Source organism: Oncorhynchus mykiss, chromosome 7, assembly GCF_057628025.1.
Source record: "Oncorhynchus mykiss isolate SJ-2025 chromosome 7, ASM5762802v1, whole genome shotgun sequence".
In the NCBI taxonomy this organism is placed as follows: domain Eukaryota; kingdom Metazoa; phylum Chordata; class Actinopteri; order Salmoniformes; family Salmonidae; genus Oncorhynchus; species Oncorhynchus mykiss.
Window position 1 is genome coordinate 16005823 of NC_143028.1, and position 19843 is coordinate 16025665.

Here is a 19843-nt window from a genome sequence, read left to right on the forward strand (position 1 = left end):
TACCAACAATACAGAACTGTTTTATCGTTTCCTAATCTGGACTAAAGAATTGAATTGAATTGAATTAGAGGCCAATTAAAAACAACTGGTATGATGTTTCACTCCGAACTGGGTGTGATGTTTCACTCTGAAACACTTTTGATGAGCTGAAAATAGCCTTTATTTTTCAACAATTAGATACTGTATAAAATGTGCAAATGTGAACGTGCATGTGTAATAAGGAAGACCATAAAAGGAACTATTAAACAGTAACAACATCAAATTAAATGGTTTAATTCTCCATAACGTGTTGACATGAATTGCTAGACAAACCAGGAAGAAAAACTAAACTGACAGTAAAACCATAAATGTACTGTGTAATAGGTTAGCCGTTGAACTCAGAAACATGACAGAATGCATATGAGTTGAACATATTCAGCCTATGATGAGTATGAGATTAGATATTTATTAGATATTTATAAACTGGTACAGCAACACTGTGTCTAATTAGGTGGCCTACGCTCATTAAAGAGAGGTTAAACGGGAGAGAGAGAGAGAGAGAGAGAGAGAGAGAGAACAGTACTTGACCATGGGGATATGATCGTGCAAACTGTTTTTACAGTTACAACAACAACGACCAAATGCTGTAACATTTGGATCACTTCAACTGCGTGCAACCTTGCAGCAATGACTTTGCAACATTGTCCCAACAGACTCAATAGGGCTGCACATTTTAAACGCGAGAGGAGTTTATAAAATGGTCATTACGCATTTCGAAAGCAGATGAGGAATTTGATGGGCCAAAAACGAAAATAAACCAAAGTCCACATATGGCTTTAAAAAAAACAAGTTGATTATACGGCAAACGTACGTTACTTTCTGCTTTTGAAATTAAACAAAAGGGCTTGACATCCCATTATTGAGCCTAACCGCCCCCCCCCCCCCCCCCCCCATTCAAAACAATAATAGGCTACCACGGACCCTAAGTAGCAGTTGAGTCTATGGAAACGCGATAATCTTTCAACGAATTTAGCCAGTTATGCGGGCATGCCTAGTCCCATGCCTAGTGATGACAATGGAAAGCACCTTACTTACCGGAATATGTAGTCGACGTGCAACTTCCAAAACAAATAGTTTTATCCCAAAATAATAAGAAAAAACATAGGTAAACTGCTGCTTGAAGTGTCATTTTATCCATGGTTATAATACCACGGATTCTCTATTCGGATTCATACGTCTCCAGTAGCCAGCCGACAGTTTGCGCATACCCAATTCTGCGTTTCAAAGTAGCACGAGCCTACTTCACAATTGTTGACTGGCAGCTGTTTGACTAACCTCTATTCCCCTTCCTAGGCTGTTACGGGTTTCTGCGCGTTGTCCCATGAAAGATTGCGCGCTTGTGATTCGCCAACAGTCGACTACGCATCACAGACCACTCCCAGTCCGCGAACTGAAAGTGACAACTTAATTTATGTTATTTTTCAATATAACGCACAAATCACAGTATTATGCTGAGTCAATCATAAAAGACACTGATAAATAAAGAAAAGTATGTTGATGCTGCGTCTCCAACTACCTTAAGCCGCTGTCAATTCTCTCAAAGACGAGCAAATAAGAACAGCAGTGAAACATCATGCAGTGAATCATCTCAACCACGAAGCCTGCATTCTCAGCCAACAACAACAGTCAGGCCAGCCTGTAGAGGCCATTGCCAGACAAAGGATTTCTCCCAAATGGCACCATATTCCCTATATAGTGCACTACTTTTGACCAGAGCCCTATGGGTCCTCTTCAAAAGTAGTGCACTAAATAGGGTATAGGATGCCATTTGGAATGTGCAGAGACCAACGACTCCCTCCTCCACATGTTATCACCCCTGCCCTCGTCCCACACCACAGAGCATCACAATGCAAATGACTAATTTCAAAGCTAATATGGTAGAAATAAACAGGATAAAGACAATACTCGGATACCACCCCCACAGTGCACCGCAGACCATCTCAATGCAGATGACTCGTTTCAAAGCAAACGTGGCATAGCAAGACACAGTTCAGATACAACTTGGATACAGCTTCATTTTATTCACACTGAAGGCACAGAGCATTTGTTATGAACATTATCAACAAAAAAGAACAAGAGACAGTAAACATGTTCAAGCATCCGTGATATCCTCTTGCATGTATTTCTTTCCACACAACAGAAAACCCATACGTCAACATATTTCGTATCTAATAACTCTGTGTACCCAATATACAAAAACAACAACAGGTAACACAGCAAAGGCTGTACCGCATAACAAACAACCCACACATGAGTCTACTTAGAATACGGGATTATTTCTCAAAGAGCTACCATTTACATAACAGTACTTTGCTACATCGTTTTTGTTTCATCTTTTGTTCATTGGTTTCATTCTGTACTCCTACATTTTGACAGACGTGTGGACCAAATGAACAAAATGGAAGTGAATGTCAAAATATTGTTCTCGTAATGATAAATAATAAAACATAAATAAATGCCTGCATTTTCTCTTTATTTTTTCTTCACTTCCTCTTATGATGATCATGCATGTACTTATAAACTACTTTTAAAAATACTGTGAGGGTGTGAGTGTGTGTTCTGTGTGTAGGAAAATACGCAATAAACAACGACAACAAAAATTTAAAACTAAAACATAATCTTTCCTGTGTTGCATTGATGGAGTTTGGTGCAATAAAGTGGTAACAAAGAAACCCTGTACTTTAATGACAAGTTAGGTTTCAAAAAAATAACTTGGAATTGATTTGGGGTCTTATTTCTGTTCATGAATAAAATACATAGAAGATGACTACAGAATGTATTGCAAAAAGCATGACTTTGTCTTTGCTGTAAAGAACAACTGAATCACAGCCATTGTTATCTTAAACAAAGAAGAAAATTGTTTTGGTCCTGTACAAGGCATTACAGAAAACTAAGTCTTCACTGTGGGAAAGACTTGTACTCACAAATATAGTGGGTACCAGCATTAGTGGGAGCAGTTGGCATTGTACCATAATAACAAAACAACCTTGCAGTGCAAAGAATATCGATCAATTTTCAAATGCCTACATTAGAATGCCAAAGTACTTGGGATAACAGCTCTAGTCCTCTTTAAGACGAAACTTACATCACACGAAGATGCACTCCCTCACTCTCAGCCACACGATTGGTCCCTGATTCATCAACTACTTGTATAAAGCACAGGAGGTTGGTGGCACCTTAACTGGGGAGAACGGGCTCGTGGTAATGACTGTAGTTGAATGGTATCAAAAACATCAAACACATGGTTTCCACGTGCCTGATGCCATTCCATTTGCTCTGTTCCAGCTATTATTATGAGCCGTCCTCCCCTCAGCAGCCTCCTGTGGATTCAAGTGGATAAAGCTAATTGGGCTCTGACATCCTGCTCTAAGTTCCCTTGCTGTGGTCCATGTCAGACCCACACAGAGGCATACCATTCTTCACAGTCATACAGAGTTCGGCCCATTCCCATGCTTTACCCAACTTTAGAGAACACCACCATTTTGCTGTCTCCAATAAGTCCTATAGCGCATCTGGAAAAGGCACCGTATTCCCTACATAGTGCACTACTTTTGACCAAAGCAGTGCACCTAATAGGGGAAAGAGTGCCATTTTGGACACACACCCTATTCTCCAGAGTGAGCTTCCAGATCTGCGATGAGAACGTTTCCATCGAAGTCTGTGGCCTGGGAACTAGTATGTCTGTAGTACGCGTTTCCCAGGGACGGCAGTCTGTGGAAGTGCGTCCTGTTCCTCTTGTAGACGAGCCAGAGCACCGCCACCAGCACGGCGAAGATCAGCATGGCCACCAGGACCGCGGCTGGGACGAAACTGTGGTGCAACCCTGGAAGAGACACAAAGGGGTGAGTTTACTGGACATTGAAGGCTCATGGTAGAGGACATTGTTAGTCATGGTAGAGGCTGGTCCCAAGATACCTTGAGTTGCCAAATGATTAGAATGTGCATGAGAAAAACAGCATAACTGTTAATAGGCTCAATTAAATACCTACCATTTAGTGGCTCCACTTCTACCTCGGGGATCGTATCTGCAAAGAAGACGATCTGTTTAACTTGACTGATCTATAGAATACATACATGTACACTGTACAAACGCATAACACAAAGCTTTGTCATAATGGCAGTTGGAGGCTACTGAGAGCCTGCGTTTACACATACAGCCCAATTTTGATTTTTATTTCATTTATTGGCAAAAATATCTGATTTGACTGGTCAAAAGACCAATTATTGGCAGACAATCTAATTTGATTGGTCAAAAGACAAATTAGTGACAAAAGATCAGATTTGGGCTGCCTGTGTAAATGCAGCCAAAATGTCTCGACTCCACCTGAGTTAGTTTTGCAGACAAAGCCCAGTCTGTCAGTGCACTGAGAGAGGTGCCACATCCCATCAGACACCCTGGTGGACACACAGGTGTCTGCTGTCAGCAGGCTGGGGTCTGGGGCCTTGACGTTCCAGTTGGAGTAGTCCATAGGAGAACCATCGAACCATGCCATGGAGCCCGCTAAATTGGACCAGACAAACAGATAGCATGTTTAATAAAGAAGTTATGAATTGGTTCATTCGACCCCTCTGCCCCAGGTCATTGGTGTTTTTCCCCCCCACAGTGCTTCTATCAACTCACCAGGTAAAACACTAAGTCAATAAATAGTGTCAAAATACTACTTGAAGAATGTTGAAATTCATTATGTTACTAACCCTAATAAGCTGGGTCTTATCCCAGTTCTGTCCGTAGCACTCACATTGTCTGTCTTTTGCCAGCTGTTGGTTTATATTGCAAGCCAAACCAGCAAGACTGCTTATTTTTCATGAAAAGAGAGGAAACTTGGGGAAGCACGTGCTTACCGTCAGTGTTGAAGAACATCCCCAGCCAGACGGCTTGATGTGGGAAGCCATACGACCACAGCTGCTCCAGAACGAACCTGTTTTCCGTCTCTGTCTGTATGGTCAGGACCTCTGACGTGTTCGCTGGAAGAGGTCAAACACCACTAAAAATCTTCATTATTACATGTGTATTACTGAGCATGAAGAAGGCAATTATCGGTGAATGTTTTGCCCCCTCAGATCTATAGCTACAGTACAGTATTAGCTACTAGAATGGAGCTAATACATGGATCGCATAGGGGGAGCTCTCACCAAACATTACATTATGGACAATTACAACAGGGAGCCATCACAAGGAAATTCCCATAGAGAGAGATCCATTAAATCCTTGATCCATCCTAGCATGAGACCTACTGTAATTGACTCCATGGTGTACTGCAGACTTACCACAGTAGGATGAAGTTGCTGAATCAAGGACAGTTTTGCAATTTCCCCTTATGGGTTAAGGTTAGAATTTGGGCAGGGGAACCTGATCCTAAATATGTGCTTGAGGGCAACATCTGCCGGAGCGTTCCTGTACCTTTGTGTTTGCAGTGCTCTCCGGCCTCCTCCAGGGTCAGTCTCTGGACCACGGGCTCAAAGCTGTAGCAGCTGGTGCCAAACCTCACCCACGTCGATGGACACACAACCTCGTAGCTGGTGAACGCATTACTCTCTACGGGAGAACATTTAGAAAAGCAGTATTGTGCATTTGAAACTCTTGAGGAGGGACTAACAGCACAGGAAGCTTTAGTAGCCACTGTTTTATAATGTGCTAGGAACCCAGGCTATACTCACTAGGTGGTGGGACATGGCACAGGGCTCCCTGGAGCGGCATCTCACAGCCGGCCCTCCTCCAGCCCCCGGTGACGTCCATGTACACACAGTCCCCCAGGATGAAATCATCATCATCGGCCGCAACCCAGTGAGTGAAGACCGTGTCACTGCCATCAGACCACTGGTAGTTGATCCCATCCTGTAGGGACGTACAGTCACAGGCAGGGAGGAGCTGACACACACTCTCAGGGTGAGCCTACGTTGCTAAGGCGGGTTGCTTTCAGTCTTGTAGGTCACGTCATGCAACGGGGCAGAAAGAGTAGTGGGCAGCAGGCAATGTTAAAAGGTTCGGCTTGGGGGAAGTGTGGTGTTTATAGACCAATGTGTCTGGCATTGTGTAGAGCGCTGTGAATCAATTCTCTCCTTTCCTTTCCTCATTCCATATTTCACGAGTAAGACATTCCCTGAGTCTATGGGATTCTTGGATACACATGTTGTGCGTGGCTTAGAATTCCTCCCAGCCGGCCTGGCGGTTGAGAAAAATGACTCCCATACTGTGTTGAGTGAAGCACAAAAATTGTGCCCCAAATGGCACCCTATTCCCGACATGGTGCACTACATTTGACCAGAGCCCTATCGGTCCTGGACAAAAGTAGTGCACTATAAAGTGAATATGGTGTCATTTGGGACGCTAGCATAGTTATGCATGGGCTGTGGGCCAGGAGGAAAGCTCTGGACAACTGCAGTAAGGGGATAAGTTGCAGTGTGATAAATATCGCTGTTTGTCACAGGATATCAGCTATAAGACATATATATCGGTACATAAACACCAAACATACAGCGCATTCAGAAAGTATTCAGACCCCTCGACTAATTCCACATTTTGTTATGTTACAGCCTTATTCTAAAATTGATGAAATAGTTTTTTTCCCCTTCATCAATCTACACACAATAAAAAATGAAAAATCACATTTACATAGGTATTCAGACCCTTTACTCAGTACTTTGTTGAAGCACCTTTGGCAGCGATTACAACCTCAAGTTTTCTTGGGTATGACGCTACATGGTTGGCGCACCTGTATTTGGGGAGTTTCTCCCATTCTTCTCTGCAGATCTTCTCAAGCTCTGTCAGGTTGACTGCACAGGTATTTTCAGGTCTTTTCAGAGATGTTCGATCGGGTCCGGGCTCTGGCTGGGCCACTCAAGGACATTCAGAGACTTGTCCCGAAGCCTGTTTTGGCTGTGTGCTTAGGGTCGTTGTCCTATTGGAAGGTGAACCTTCGCCAAACTCTGAAGTCCTGAGCGCTCTGGAGCAGGTTTTCATTAAAGATCTCTCTGAACTTTGCTCCATTCATCTTTCCCTAGTCTCCCAGTCTCTGCCACTGAGAAACATCCCCACAGCATGATGCTGCCACCACCATGCTTCACCGTAGGGATGGTGCCAGGTTTCCTCCAGACGTGACACTTGGCATTCAGGCCAAAGTGTTCAACCCTGGTTTCATTAGATCAGAGAATTTTGTTTCTCATGGTCTGAGAGTCCTTTAGGTGCCTTTTGGCAAACTCCAAGCGGCCTGTCATGTGCCTTTTACTAAGGAGTGGCTTCCGTCTGGCCACTCTACCATAAAGGCCTGATTGGTGTAGTGCTGAAGAGATGGTTGTCCTTCCAGAAGGTTCTCCCATCTCCACAGAGGACCATCTGTCAGAGTGACCATAAGGTTATTGGTCATCTCCCTGACCAAGGCCCTTCTCCCCTGATTGCTCAGTTTTGCCAGACGGCCAGCTGTAGGAAGAGTCTTGGTGGTTCCAAACTTCTTCCATTTAAGAATGATGGATGCCACTGTGTTCTTGGGGACCTTCAAGCCTGCAGACATTTTTTGGCGCCCTTCCTCAAATCTGTGCCTCAACACAATTCCTTGGACCTCATGGCTTGATTTCTGCTCTGACATGCACTGCCAAATGGGGGAGCTTAAATAGACAGGTGTGTGCCTTTCCAAATCATGTCCAATCAATTGAATTTACCACAGGTGGGCTCCAATCAAGCTGTAGAAACATCTCAAGGATGATAAATGGTAACTAGCTCAATTTTGAGTCTCATAGCAAAGGGTCTGAATACTTATGGAAATAATGTATTTCTGTTTGTTATTTTCAATAAATGTGAAAAAAAATTCTAAAAACCTGTTTTTGCTTTGCTAATTTGGGGATTGCATGTAGATTGATGAGGGGAAATGATTGAATCCATTTTAGAATAAGACTGTAACATAACAAGATGTGGAAAAAGGGAAGGGGTCTGAATACTTTCCGGAATGCACTGTATTCATATAAGAGTTGTAGAAATATGAATACGTGTATGTGAACAGAAAGTGTCCAAAATGGGACTTAGTACTTTTGATTTGAGGAGATCAGATACACATGGTTATGATATTGTGTGAACATGCTGGGAACAGTCACAAAGATGAAATCACCATGCTTTGAAAGAATGGCATGGACTGGAGAGAGGGAGAGAGCGACAACATGCGAGTAAACAGACTGTCAGATGCACGTGGTCTCAGGCATTTCTGTATTTACAGCATTACTTCATTGTGGCCATGCTGTTTATAAAAGACCTCTGGCTAGTGCTCTTAGCGGTTTCCTTGCCGTGACATAAATCTACTGCACACACTCCTAACATCATCAAAGGTAAATTATCAAAGGTCAATTCATGCCACAGACCAACTTCGACATGCTTGTTAATGAGCATTATCTTCACACGCACACACACACACGGCCCAGGCAGGCAGCAGTGCTCAGCGGTATAGTATAATACATACGTCTTGACTATACAGTCCAATCCAGTGGGGGAATGCCAATCTATTGACAAGGACAGTAAGGAAAGCCTGGTGGAAGGGGTCGGTAATGCTCACTAGCTCAGACTCAGACTCTAAGCACATATGCAGCGCCTCATACCAGCTCATGTTACCACGGACAACCCTGTATCTGCGGTTCTTGTACTCAATATTGTCAGGGAGAGGGTGGAGGTAGGAGTGGGATGGGGGTTTAGCTGCGTCTGTTGCAGGGAAAGAGAGAGGGAGAGGAAAAGGGGAGAGAGATTGTTTCATGAGGAAGCAAGGGCATCGATTCGTCACGAAATCAACAGAAACACTCATTTCAATGTTCAACAATCCCCGAAGGGGATTTCTCTCAGTGAGCAGACTCAACGGGGTGACAATTTGAGAGCACAAAACAGGAAGCTATAACCGTTTCATCAATAATGTAATACAGACATGATTGGTAATATCTCAGCTCTGTGCTCTGAAAATAGGCCCCAATGTGTCTGAATGAGGGTGAGTGACAGAGGGGAGTCCTACCTTGGGGTCTCTGACAGACAAAGCCATATCCACTTTCTGTGCACTTCTCGTCGAACCACTTCCCTGTCAGGTGGAAGTTGTGGTTGTTGGAGAGCACCGTGCACAGAGGATCGTCCCCGCCCAGGGGCCCGCTCAGCCACTCATTCTGCGGAGGGACGCCCACACACACATGCACGCATACACGCACAGAAAGGTAAACACACACACACACCCCCCCAATCAATACACTATACAGAGAACATCACCAAAGCACAAAGACAATATCTTATTTTTCATTTAACCTCAAATCTCCGTAGAGGAGGTCTTACCATCAGAGGGTTCTTGGGTTCTACAGGGGACCAGTTGGTGTAGCTGACAGGTTTCCCATTGGTCCATTTCATGGTGTCCTCATCCCGTAGACCAATCCAAACGCCCACTGTCCTGCCCTGGAGCAGCATGGTGATGTACGCTTGCTCGATCTCGTCTTCGATGGCGACCAGCGTGCCTTGGAAAGAGGAGCAGATAGACCGGGCATCTTTCCAGCTCTTCCCCTCCTCAGCACTGTTGGGAAGGTGCAGCAGGAAACACTACCAGAAGACACACAAAACACAGGTTTTGGTATAGCTCCACCAACAACATTTTTCCTTATACGGTGTGATAGAAAAATTACGTATTTAACTCATCTATTTGATATTAATGGTTAACAAAGCATATTTAACTAATAGTAAGACATTTATGTCATACTAGTGTCTGTGTTTTAATGGTCCCCACTCTAGTTCCCTGCAGCCAATCTGGGCGTATTGTCACCAGAGATGGATTGAGCTGACAAATGAGTTAAAGACTGCATTACATAGACAAGAATGTGTTTTACTAGAGATAGCTTAGGAGTAGAACAATCCCTCATTGTCTCTAAATCATCCTTGCATCTGGGAAACTAAGCCAGGGTGGGGGTTAAGACAACAACCCACGTGCAGATAACGACAGGATGAAGCCAGTGACTTATGATGCTCCTTGGTCGACATGAGGAGGGTTGAACCAACCATTTCTGAGCATTGTTAGTGTCAGCTATATATACAGTGAGGGGAAAAAAGTATTTGATCCCCTGCTGATTTTGTACGTTTGCCCACTGACAAAGAAATGATCAGTCTATAATTTTAATGGTAGGTTTATTTGAACAGTGAGAGACAGAATAACAACAACAAAATCCAGAAAAACACGCCAAAAATGTTATAAATTGATTTGCATTTTAACGAGGGAAATAAGTATTTGACCCCCTCTCAATCAGAAAGATTTCTGGCTCCCAGGTGTCTTTTATACAGGTAACGAGCTGAGATTCGGAGGACACTCTTAAAGGGAGTGCTCCTAATCCCAGCTTGTTACCTGTATAAAAGACACCTGTCCACAGAAGCAATCAATCAATCAGATCCCAAACTCTCCACCATGGCCAAGACCAAAGAGCTCTCCAAGGATGTCAGGGACAAGATTGTAGACCTACACAAGGCTGGAATGGGCTACAAGACCATCGCCAAGCAGCTTGGTGAGAAGGTGACAACAGTTGGTGAGATTATTCGCAAATGGAAGAAACACAAAAGAACTGTCAATCTCCCTCGGCCTGGGGCTCCATGCAAGATCTCACCTCGTGGAGTTGCAATGATCATGAGAACGGTGAGGAATCAGCCCAGAACTACACTGGAGGATCTTGTCAATGATCTCAATGCAGCTGGGACCATAGTCACCAAGAAAACAATTGGTAACACACTACCGTGTGAAGGACTGAAATCCTGCAGCGCCTGCAAGGTCCCCCTGCTCAAGAAAGCACATATACATGTCCGTCTGAAGTTTGCCAATGAACATCAGAATGATTCAGAGGACAACTGGGGGAAATACTTTTTTTCCTCACTATAATACTCTGCATTTGTGTTAAGGTTAGGTTACTCGGTCCAACACTCAAGGGTGGGGGGGGGGGTCGACCAGCCTCCTTATTGCAATAATTAATCGATATTAAATAAAGATGATGATTATTTTAAGAAATGACCAAGTCTCTCTCAGTACTGAATCTCCATGACAACGGTCAGATGGCCAAGAAACACTCAAATCAAATCAAATGTTATTGGTCACAAGCGCCGAATAAAACAGGTGTAAACTTACCTACGAGCCCAAACCCAACAATGTAGAGTTAAAAAGTAAGACAAATATTTGCTATATAAAAAAGGAAATAGTAACACAATAAAATAACAATAATGAGACTATCTGCAAGAGTACGAGGTAGTTGAGGCGATTGAGGTAATACAGTATGTACATGTAGGTTGGGGTAAAAGTGACTAGGCAATCAGGTTCTAAAATAATGGGCACTAAACTACACAAACTCCCATTCAAGCCCTACGATACAGAGGCTTTGAAATGAATAAAAGGATGCGAAATGAGGTGAACCCTGTGTCCGAAGTAGAGCCATCTCTCTGGACAGCCTCCGATGTAGTGAGGCTCTCTGGGAATCTCCACCACGGACACGGTCCGGCACTTACATACGTGAGCATGGAGACCGCCACACTCACCCGCCGACCACTGACCTGTTGGTCGCAACACGTCAAAGAGAAGTCTGTCGTGGTGTTGTGTGTGTGTGTGTGTGTGTGTGTGTGTGTGCCTGTGTTCTTACCTGAGATAGAGGACATGGTCACACACTGTTTATGTTTCACTGGGGCATCATGGGAGCTTCCTTCTGCCCAATTCTGATAATCCACAGCGGACTCATCACTCCAACTGCGCGCACGCACACACACACACACACACACACACACACACACACACACACACACACACACACACACACACACACACACTCTTATTACACCCCCTCGACATTAAAGAAACAGCATAATCCATTGAGTGTGAGGTAAAATACAGAATTCAACAAACAAACAAAACACTCACCTGAACTCTTCCCTCACGAGGTCTGTGGACAGCCCTATCCACCAGTCAGTCGACCCCAGAGAGAGCTGAGAGAACCAAGAGAAGAAAATAAATGCTTATCTCACTCATTCAAGGCCTACTACCATCCTCCTCCTGCATTCTGCCCTCGCTCCAGTGAAGGGTCAGCCATTCAGCCTCTTTCACGCCATGAGAGCCCATTCAACCCCTCTCCTCAGCCTTGGCCTCCTTCAACCCCTCTCCTCGGCCTTGGCCTCCTTCAACCCCTCTCCTCAGCCTTGGCCTCATTCAACCCCTCTCCTCAGCCTTGGCCTCATTCAACCCCTCTCCTCGGCCTTGGCCTCCTTCAACCCCTCTCCTCAGCCTTGGCCTCATTCAACCCCTCTCCTCAGCCTTGGCCTCATTCAACCCCTCTCCTCAGCCCTGGCCTCATTCAACCCCTCTCCTCAGCCTTGGCCTCATTCAACCCCTCTCCTCAGCCTTGGCCTCATTCAACCCCTCTCCTCAGCCTTGGCCTCATTCAACCCCTCTCCTCAGCCTTGGCCTCATTCAACCCCTCTCCTCAGCCTTGGCCTCATTCAACCCCTCTCCTCAGCCCTGGCCTCATTCAACCCCTCTCCTCAGCCTTGGCCTCATTCAACCCCTCTCCTCAGCCTTGGCCTCATTCAGCCCCTCTCCTCAGCCTTGGCCCCAGCCTCTGCTGTTTTATCCACAGCTCTGTCCTTTTTACAGCCTTCAAAAGCCTCTCCACCAGAGGGCCCTTCAGTCTGATCCGAGACGCTGGGCTGTAGTGAAACAAGGCCCTTTATTTTGTTCCTGTATGCGAGGGCACAAATGTGCGAACGTGTCGGCGTGTGTGTTTGTATGTGTGTGTAAGAGAGAAAGTGAGTGAGGGCACTTGTGGGAATGAGGCCGTTCGCGTGTGAATGTGTCGGCTTGTGTGTGTGAACTCGTGCCGGCTCGTGTGTGTGTGTATGTGTGTGTATGACCGTGTCGGCATGTGTGTGTGTGCGTGTGTGTGTGTCTGAATGTGTGTATGTTAGTGTGTTTTCACTTGTGTCGGCCCGTGAGTGTGACTGTCGGAACGTGTGTCTGACTGTGTGCGTTAGTGTGTGTGTCAGCCCGTGTGTGTGTGTGTGTGTGTGTGTGTGTGTGTGTGTGTGTGTGTGTGTGTGTGTGTGTGTGTGTGTACAGACCTTCCCCATGCGCTCTCTGATGAATCGGAGCTCCTCTTTAGAGTGGACAGACAGCAAGTGGGCGCCCATCATCATACAGGCCAGGTTAACACCCTCCCAGGGAAAAGGCTGCTTGGCCAGCAGATACTCTGCTCCTCTGTAGAACACCCAGGGCTCGTTCTCTACAGGACAGAAGGTTACACAGTCCCAATCACACAGTCCCTCTCAGAGTTACAACTGCAATCGATAGCACAAATGAGCATAAAAATAAATGAATAACAACTCAATAAAATACGTCAAAAATGTAAAATATAACAAAATACATAAAAACGAAAACATTTACTTACGGTCATTATACCAGTAGGGTTTGTTCAGCTCCATGCCTACGAGACAAATAAGACAGACATTCTTAGTGATAAACATTTTCAAATCTATAAGGATCAATCAATAAGCAACTTTGAGATTTCAAACGTTCCATACACGATGAAGGCAGCCCCACACCTCTCTGACTTGCCTAGTTAAATAAAGGTTCAATGTGGGTTAAATGCGGAAGAAACATTTCTGTTGAATTCATTCACTTGTACAAATGACCAGGAATCCCCCTTTCTCTTTACTGTATATACAGTGCCGTTGATGGTGGAAGAGGTGAGTTTCCCCCCTTACGATCCCTTACAGAAAAAACACATGGATTCACATGAAATGTACATGTTGTCACATTGACTTCACATGAGATCACATGAAAACATGTGTTTTTTCCTGTAAGAGAGGCTTTACATCAATCCAATCCATTAGTTATGAAAATAATGATTACCTCTGGGAACCTTGCAGATCCACTCGTGCTTGGTGTCGCAGGGCTGTGGCAGGAGGGCGTTGGTCAGGTCGCTGTACACGGCACATCTACGTCTGTCATCCTCCTCGTTCTTATCCTCTATGAAGGAGGACACCACGGGGGTGCCGTCAGACCACTCCCAAGATCCTGCTGACTGGGGGTCTCTCTTATTCAAGCCCACCCAGAACCAACGACCCTCTGTTCTGAAAAAGAGAAAGAGGAGTATATAGAGAGAGAGAGAGAGAGAGAGAGAGGCAGGCAGGGCGGGCGGGCGGGCGGGCAAGCAGGCAGGCAGGCAGGCAGGCAGGCAGGCAGGCAGGCAGGCAGGGGATAGATGACATAATGAATAGGAGTAATCTATAATCACAGGTAAAACTAGAAATAGATGACATAATGAATAGGAGTAATCTATAATCACAGGTAAAACTAGAAATAGATGACATAATGAATAGGAGTAATCTATAATCACAGGTAAAACTAGAAATAGATGACATAATGAATAGGAGTAATCTATAATCACAGGTAAAACTAGAAATAGATGACATAATGAATAGGAGTAATCTATAATCACAGGTAAAACTAGAAATAGATGACATAATGAATAGGAGTAATCTATAATCACAGGTAAAACTAGAAATAGATGACATAATGAATAGGAGTAATCTATAATCACAGGTAAAACTAGAAATAGATGACATAATGAATAGGAGTAATCTATAATCACAGGTAAAACTAGAAATAGATGACATAATAAATAGGAGTAATCTATAATCACAGGTAAAACTAGAAATAGATGACATAATGAATAGGAGTAATCTATAATCACAGGTAAAACTAGAAATAGATGACATAATGAATAGGAGTAATCTATAATCACAGGTAAAACTAGAAATAGATGACATAATGAATAGGAGTAATCTATAATCACAGGTAAAACTAGAAATAGATGACATAATGAATAGGAGTAATCTATAATCACAGGTAAAACTAGAAATAGATGACATAATGAATAGGAGTAATCTATAATCACAGGTAAAACTAGAAATAGATGACATAATGAATAGGAGTAATCTATAATCACAGGTAAAACTAGAAATAGATGACATAATGAATAGGAGTAATCTATAATCACAGGTAAAACTAGAAAAGGTACAGGTATTTCCTGAAGAAAATGTGTGTTCTTGATTCCCTCGGACAACACAGTATTATAAAAAGGGGAAAACAGGGCTGTAGGTTGTGAAGCACAGTAACTAACCCATCAAACATGGAGTGGAGGAGTCCTTTGACGAAGACCTGCTCCTTGTAGTGGTGGAAGCTGGCCAGCTGAGCTCCTAGAGCCTGGCAGAAGAAGTCAGCGTCTTCCCACGACCGCTTCACCAGGACCTTCTCGCTGTGGAACGCCTGAGGACCACAGTCAACAATGACACTCCGTCTCCTAGACTACAGCATCTCCTTATCGATGTTGGTTTTCAAGTGACAGCTAATGGGGGCAACCTCTATTATTTAGAGAATTCCAGTGATCTTGTCATACTCCCTCACAGTGGTAGCATAAGCATTGCTTTTCGCAACAAGTTAATAACTGAGGAAGACACGAGAAATTGAGGAAAATAGAAATAGGAGAAGAGATAGAATGGAGAGGGGAGAAGAGAAGAGAAGGAAAGGCAGATGACCTTGTAACAGTGGAGCAGGTCGGAGTGTGATTCCCAGCCTGGAGGACAGGGGGCGTAAGCGTCAATATGGACTGTGGGGAACAGGACCTCCTGGTAACCACTGATGCTCTGTTTACAAACTGACAAGGCCTTCTGGGATTTGCAGTCCTTCACTTCCCAGTGACCCAAGGCCTGGTCGCCTGTCATAGCCACACAGCCACCTGCACTGACTAAAGAGGGGAGGAGAGAGGGAGAGGGAGAGGGGGGGGGGGGTAGAGAGAGAGACAGAGAGAGAGGGAGGGGGAAGAGAGAGAGAGAGGGGGAAGAGAGAGAGAGAGGGAGAGAGAAAGAAATAAAGAGACTGTTAGCTGTGAGAAACAGATCCACAATGCCAATTTAAGCATGCATTGGTTAGAGTGTTGGCAAAACTGTTTTTAATTAACTAAATGATGGGAATTCTACTTCAAAGTCATCCTGCCATTTCACCATAGCAACAGCATGATTAATGATGCTCTCACACTGACTGAAGGAGGCTGAGATTGTCAAACCTAAATTACACTTCAACTCATTAGCATCCCAAACGGCACTCTATTCAGCTATTCCCTTCACAGTGCACTACTAAAGTAGAGCACTACATAGGGAATAGTGTGCCATTTGGGACTAGGCCGCGGTGTGAAGTGAAGTGAATGAAGGACAGCAGATACATCCACCTGGAGCTAAACTAACCCACAACTATGTCTGTCTGTCTGTCTTTCTGTCTGTCTGTCTGTCTGTCTGTTTGTCTGTCTGTCTTTCTGTCTGTCTGGTCTGTGTGATCGAGACAACATGCCAGCGGGGAAGAGAGGGAAGACTGTTAACAGTGGAGTGTGAATAGAGGGAACATCATAGTTCTCATATATCCCTCGATCCACTACGACAAAACAGTAGTGTTTACCAGGGAGACTGTTGATTGACATAGAGTAGGTTGTTTCTGTCCACTGATCCAAGGTCAGATTTGTTTCTCTGCTCACGCCCACGCCACCACGTCTCCCTTCCCTACCTGGCTGATGCCTGTTCCAGTTTGTATAGAGCAGGGGTAGGGTGGATCCGTTGTGTCCCCCCAGCCAGCTGTACTCTCCTTGGCTACCCTGGTCCTGTAGGGCCGTCCAGTAATATACACTACCGTTGGTTCCCATCTCATTTACCAGGCTGTTCAGAAAGGCCTGCTCAAACCTGCCACGGAGAGAAATCAACAATCATTCATAACAATGTATTCTTGTCACTATGAAATATGGGAGTTCCCATTTGAGGTGCAGTGTGTAAGAAATGATTAAGATGAGAAGTCTGAGTCAGAAATCAGACCTGTTTTCCACTGTGACCAGAGGAGCCTTGCAGTAGTAACCCTTGACAGCGTCTTCATAGCTTTGCTCGTGGCTCGTCACCATGTAGCAAGAGTGGCCCTTCCGCTTCCAATCCTGTGGGGAAGACATACGGGTGTAGGATCCTAATTTGAGCCAGTTTGCTACAGTAGGAAAATAATCCCGCACAGCAGCAGGAAATTTGGATTATTATGTGGATTATAACCAATAGACATTGTTTGTAGGGGTTGATCCATTATTTTTTTGTTAAGGCAAGTAAAGTCTGAAATTAAAGTGGAAATTACAAACTTCAGAAGCCTTTCGTAACCTCGAATACACTACAAGTTTGCATTTCCTGTAGTGCAGGTAAATTTGAAGGGACAAAACGAGTGATCAAATTAAGGTCCTACATCTGTATGTCAGTTAGATTAAATTAATCAAAATAAAAAATAAACATTATATGGGTGAATATTTCTACTACTGCAGACACCATGCAAGAGGGAGGACAGCCAAGACAATGCGCTGAATATACTGGAGGAGATGGACTAGAGGTGGGAGCCAGGCTCACACATTAGTCCACACAGACACCTGAAAAGAGTTTGGGCCGGTGGACACGAATAGCAACAGGAGAGGCTCAGGAGTGTGTGTTACACTCCAAACATTCTGGCAGTAAGAGCCGCATAGTTTGGAATTAGCAGTAGACGGCAGTGGCTAATACAAGCAAACACACGTGGAGGATTGGGGTCAGGGGAACGGGGCGGTGGGGGGTTAGGGCTATGACTGGGCCCATCTGTTAGGACTGGAGGGGGCTTGAGGGGGACTTTTGGGAAGTGTCTTAGGGACAGGAAGTAGTGGTGTTTTGACAAGTGTCCTACATTTCACTCCCACCTCCCCAACACTTGCCGACATGTGCGCGAGGAAGGAATGTACACCAGTTCCTCCGCGATGAAGGAGATTCTCTCTGTATGTTGTCAAATCCCTTTCCAACTGAGGCCGTTGACAATCAACACAGGTCGGGTGATTGTGTGAATTATCCAACATGGCCTGAAAACAACCAAATACAGTCCCTGAAAAAAGTCTTTATTCTGTGAAGTTCCACATTTTTTTAGTGTCCATTGATACTGCTCCTCCAGGGCGATTTCCTGTCCGTTTTAAGACATGGTGAGCAGTGAAACAGCCTTTATGAGTCAATCTGCTCATGTCCTCGTAAACAGAGGTCACAGCTCCACATGACAGTCAGACAATAAGTAATCTAGCTGATGAATCAGCTCATTGTACTGAATGCAGAGCAGACTCGCCCTAACCCGGGATCTGAACCCAACCAGGATATTTCACTGTAATGGTAATGCATGCCTGGAAATGTAGAACGGCACTATTCTGACCACACTGCTCAATGTCAGCAGTTTCCACTCCACAGAACCTCTGTCTGACAAAGGATGTATGGAATCAACAATGCATGGTGCCATGAAATACGTTCTTCTGGAAACAGTTGAGTTAAGATTGATAAGAGCGCTATGTTGAATTTCAGTTTCACCTTCCATGGATATGGCAGCTGTAGCATTCTTCTGCTCAGGGCTAGGACTTATGCAGCGATGATATGATGTAGGGTTTATTTTTTATTTATTTTTTTACCCCTTTTTCTCCCCAATTTCGTGGTATCCAATTGTTAGTAGCTACTATCTTGTCTCATCGCTACAACTCCCGTACGGGCTCGGCAGAGACGAAGGTCGAAAGTCATGCGTCCTCCGATACGCAACCCAACCAAGCCGCAAGCCGATATCCCTACCGGCCAAACCCTCCCTAACCCGGACGATGCTAGGCCAATTGTGCGTCGCCCCACGGACCTCCCGGTCGCGTCCGGTTGCGTGTGCGTGTGTGTGCCTACCTCAGGACAGCCCTCGTCCCCTGCTCCAGTGGGGTGTAGGGGCAGAAGTCCTGCTCTCCTACACACTGCAGGGAGCTTCTCATCGCATGGTGCCAACAGCCAGTTCCCCTCCTAGGACGAACACACACACACACACACATTTGAGTCATTTACTATATTCATTCAAATAACGATGACGAACCAACAGCAAACTGTAGTCATCAGTAAAAAGGATTCGGGTTGGCCGTACCTTTATGTCAGTCTTGGCACAGAGCTGACTGTTGCTATGGGTAGGATGATGCACGTGCCAGAGAGTGAGGTCGACTGGGGAGCCGTCTGACCAATCTACAGTTGAAGACGATAGCTTCTTTATCAGGCCGATCCACACCTCTGAGCCAGACCCTGAGACTACAGTACACACATATACGTAAATATACACACATGGCCTCCCGGGTGGCGCAGTGGTCTGTGCCACCAGAGACTCTGGGTTCGTGCCCAGGCTCTGTTGCAGCCGGCCGCAACCGGGAGGTCCGTGGGGCGACGCACAATTGGCGTCGCCAAGACAATTGTCTTTCCGGTAATTGTTTTTGAAATGTTGACAAATCAACTAAGTATGTTGTGTATGTGTGTATATATTTTTTTTTTGTAATTTAATTTACATTTTACACCCTTTTCTCCCCAATTTCGTGGTATCCAATTGTTAGTAGTTACTATCTTGTCTCATCGCTACAACTCCCGTGATCCTTTATGATGTCCACACTATCCCAGAACATAGAACACCACATAAAGTAACTAACATCCATACTAGACTATAGAACCCCAGATCCAGACTCACATAAAGTAACTAACATCCATACTAGACTATAGAACCCCAGATCCAGACTCACATAAAGTAACTAACATCCATACTAGACTATAGAACCCCAGATCCAGACTCACATAAAGTAACTAACATCCATACTAGACTATAGAACCCCAGATCCAGACTCACATAAAGTAACTAACATCCATACTAGACTATAGAACCCCAGATCCAGACTCACATAAAGTAACTAACATCCATAC

The 19843-nt window shown here is 44.7% G+C and overlaps 2 protein-coding genes across 2 annotated transcripts in view; both read right to left on the bottom strand.

Moving 5' to 3' along the window:
• The window catches only part of ly75 (lymphocyte antigen 75), a gene marked incomplete at its 5' end in the record, with an annotated part of 36286 nt that extends 35050 nt beyond the window's left edge, over positions 1–1236 (bottom strand). Inside the window, 1 exon segment of the mRNA NM_001195412.1 lies at positions 1075–1236. Within this exon segment, the coding sequence (NP_001182341.1) occupies positions 1075–1177 (103 nt within the window).
• An 806-nt stretch (positions 1237–2042) lies between these two features.
• LOC110528811 (secretory phospholipase A2 receptor) overlaps positions 2043–19843 on the bottom strand; it is a 32513-nt gene continuing 14712 nt past the window's right edge. The window contains 21 exon segments of the mRNA XM_090240369.1: positions 2043–3862; positions 4029–4064; positions 4364–4540; positions 4882–5004; positions 5441–5575; positions 5698–5875; positions 8484–8719; positions 9021–9165; positions 9329–9586; positions 11430–11566; positions 11653–11756; positions 11928–11992; positions 13121–13281; positions 13447–13482; positions 13911–14131; positions 15184–15329; positions 15599–15807; positions 16617–16789; positions 16919–17031; positions 18800–18910; positions 19029–19186. Coding sequence (XP_090096495.1) covers positions 3645–3862; positions 4029–4064; positions 4364–4540; positions 4882–5004; positions 5441–5575; positions 5698–5875; positions 8484–8719; positions 9021–9165; positions 9329–9586; positions 11430–11566; positions 11653–11756; positions 11928–11992; positions 13121–13281; positions 13447–13482; positions 13911–14131; positions 15184–15329; positions 15599–15807; positions 16617–16789; positions 16919–17031; positions 18800–18910; positions 19029–19186 — 3140 coding nt within the window. The 3' untranslated portion in view covers positions 2043–3644.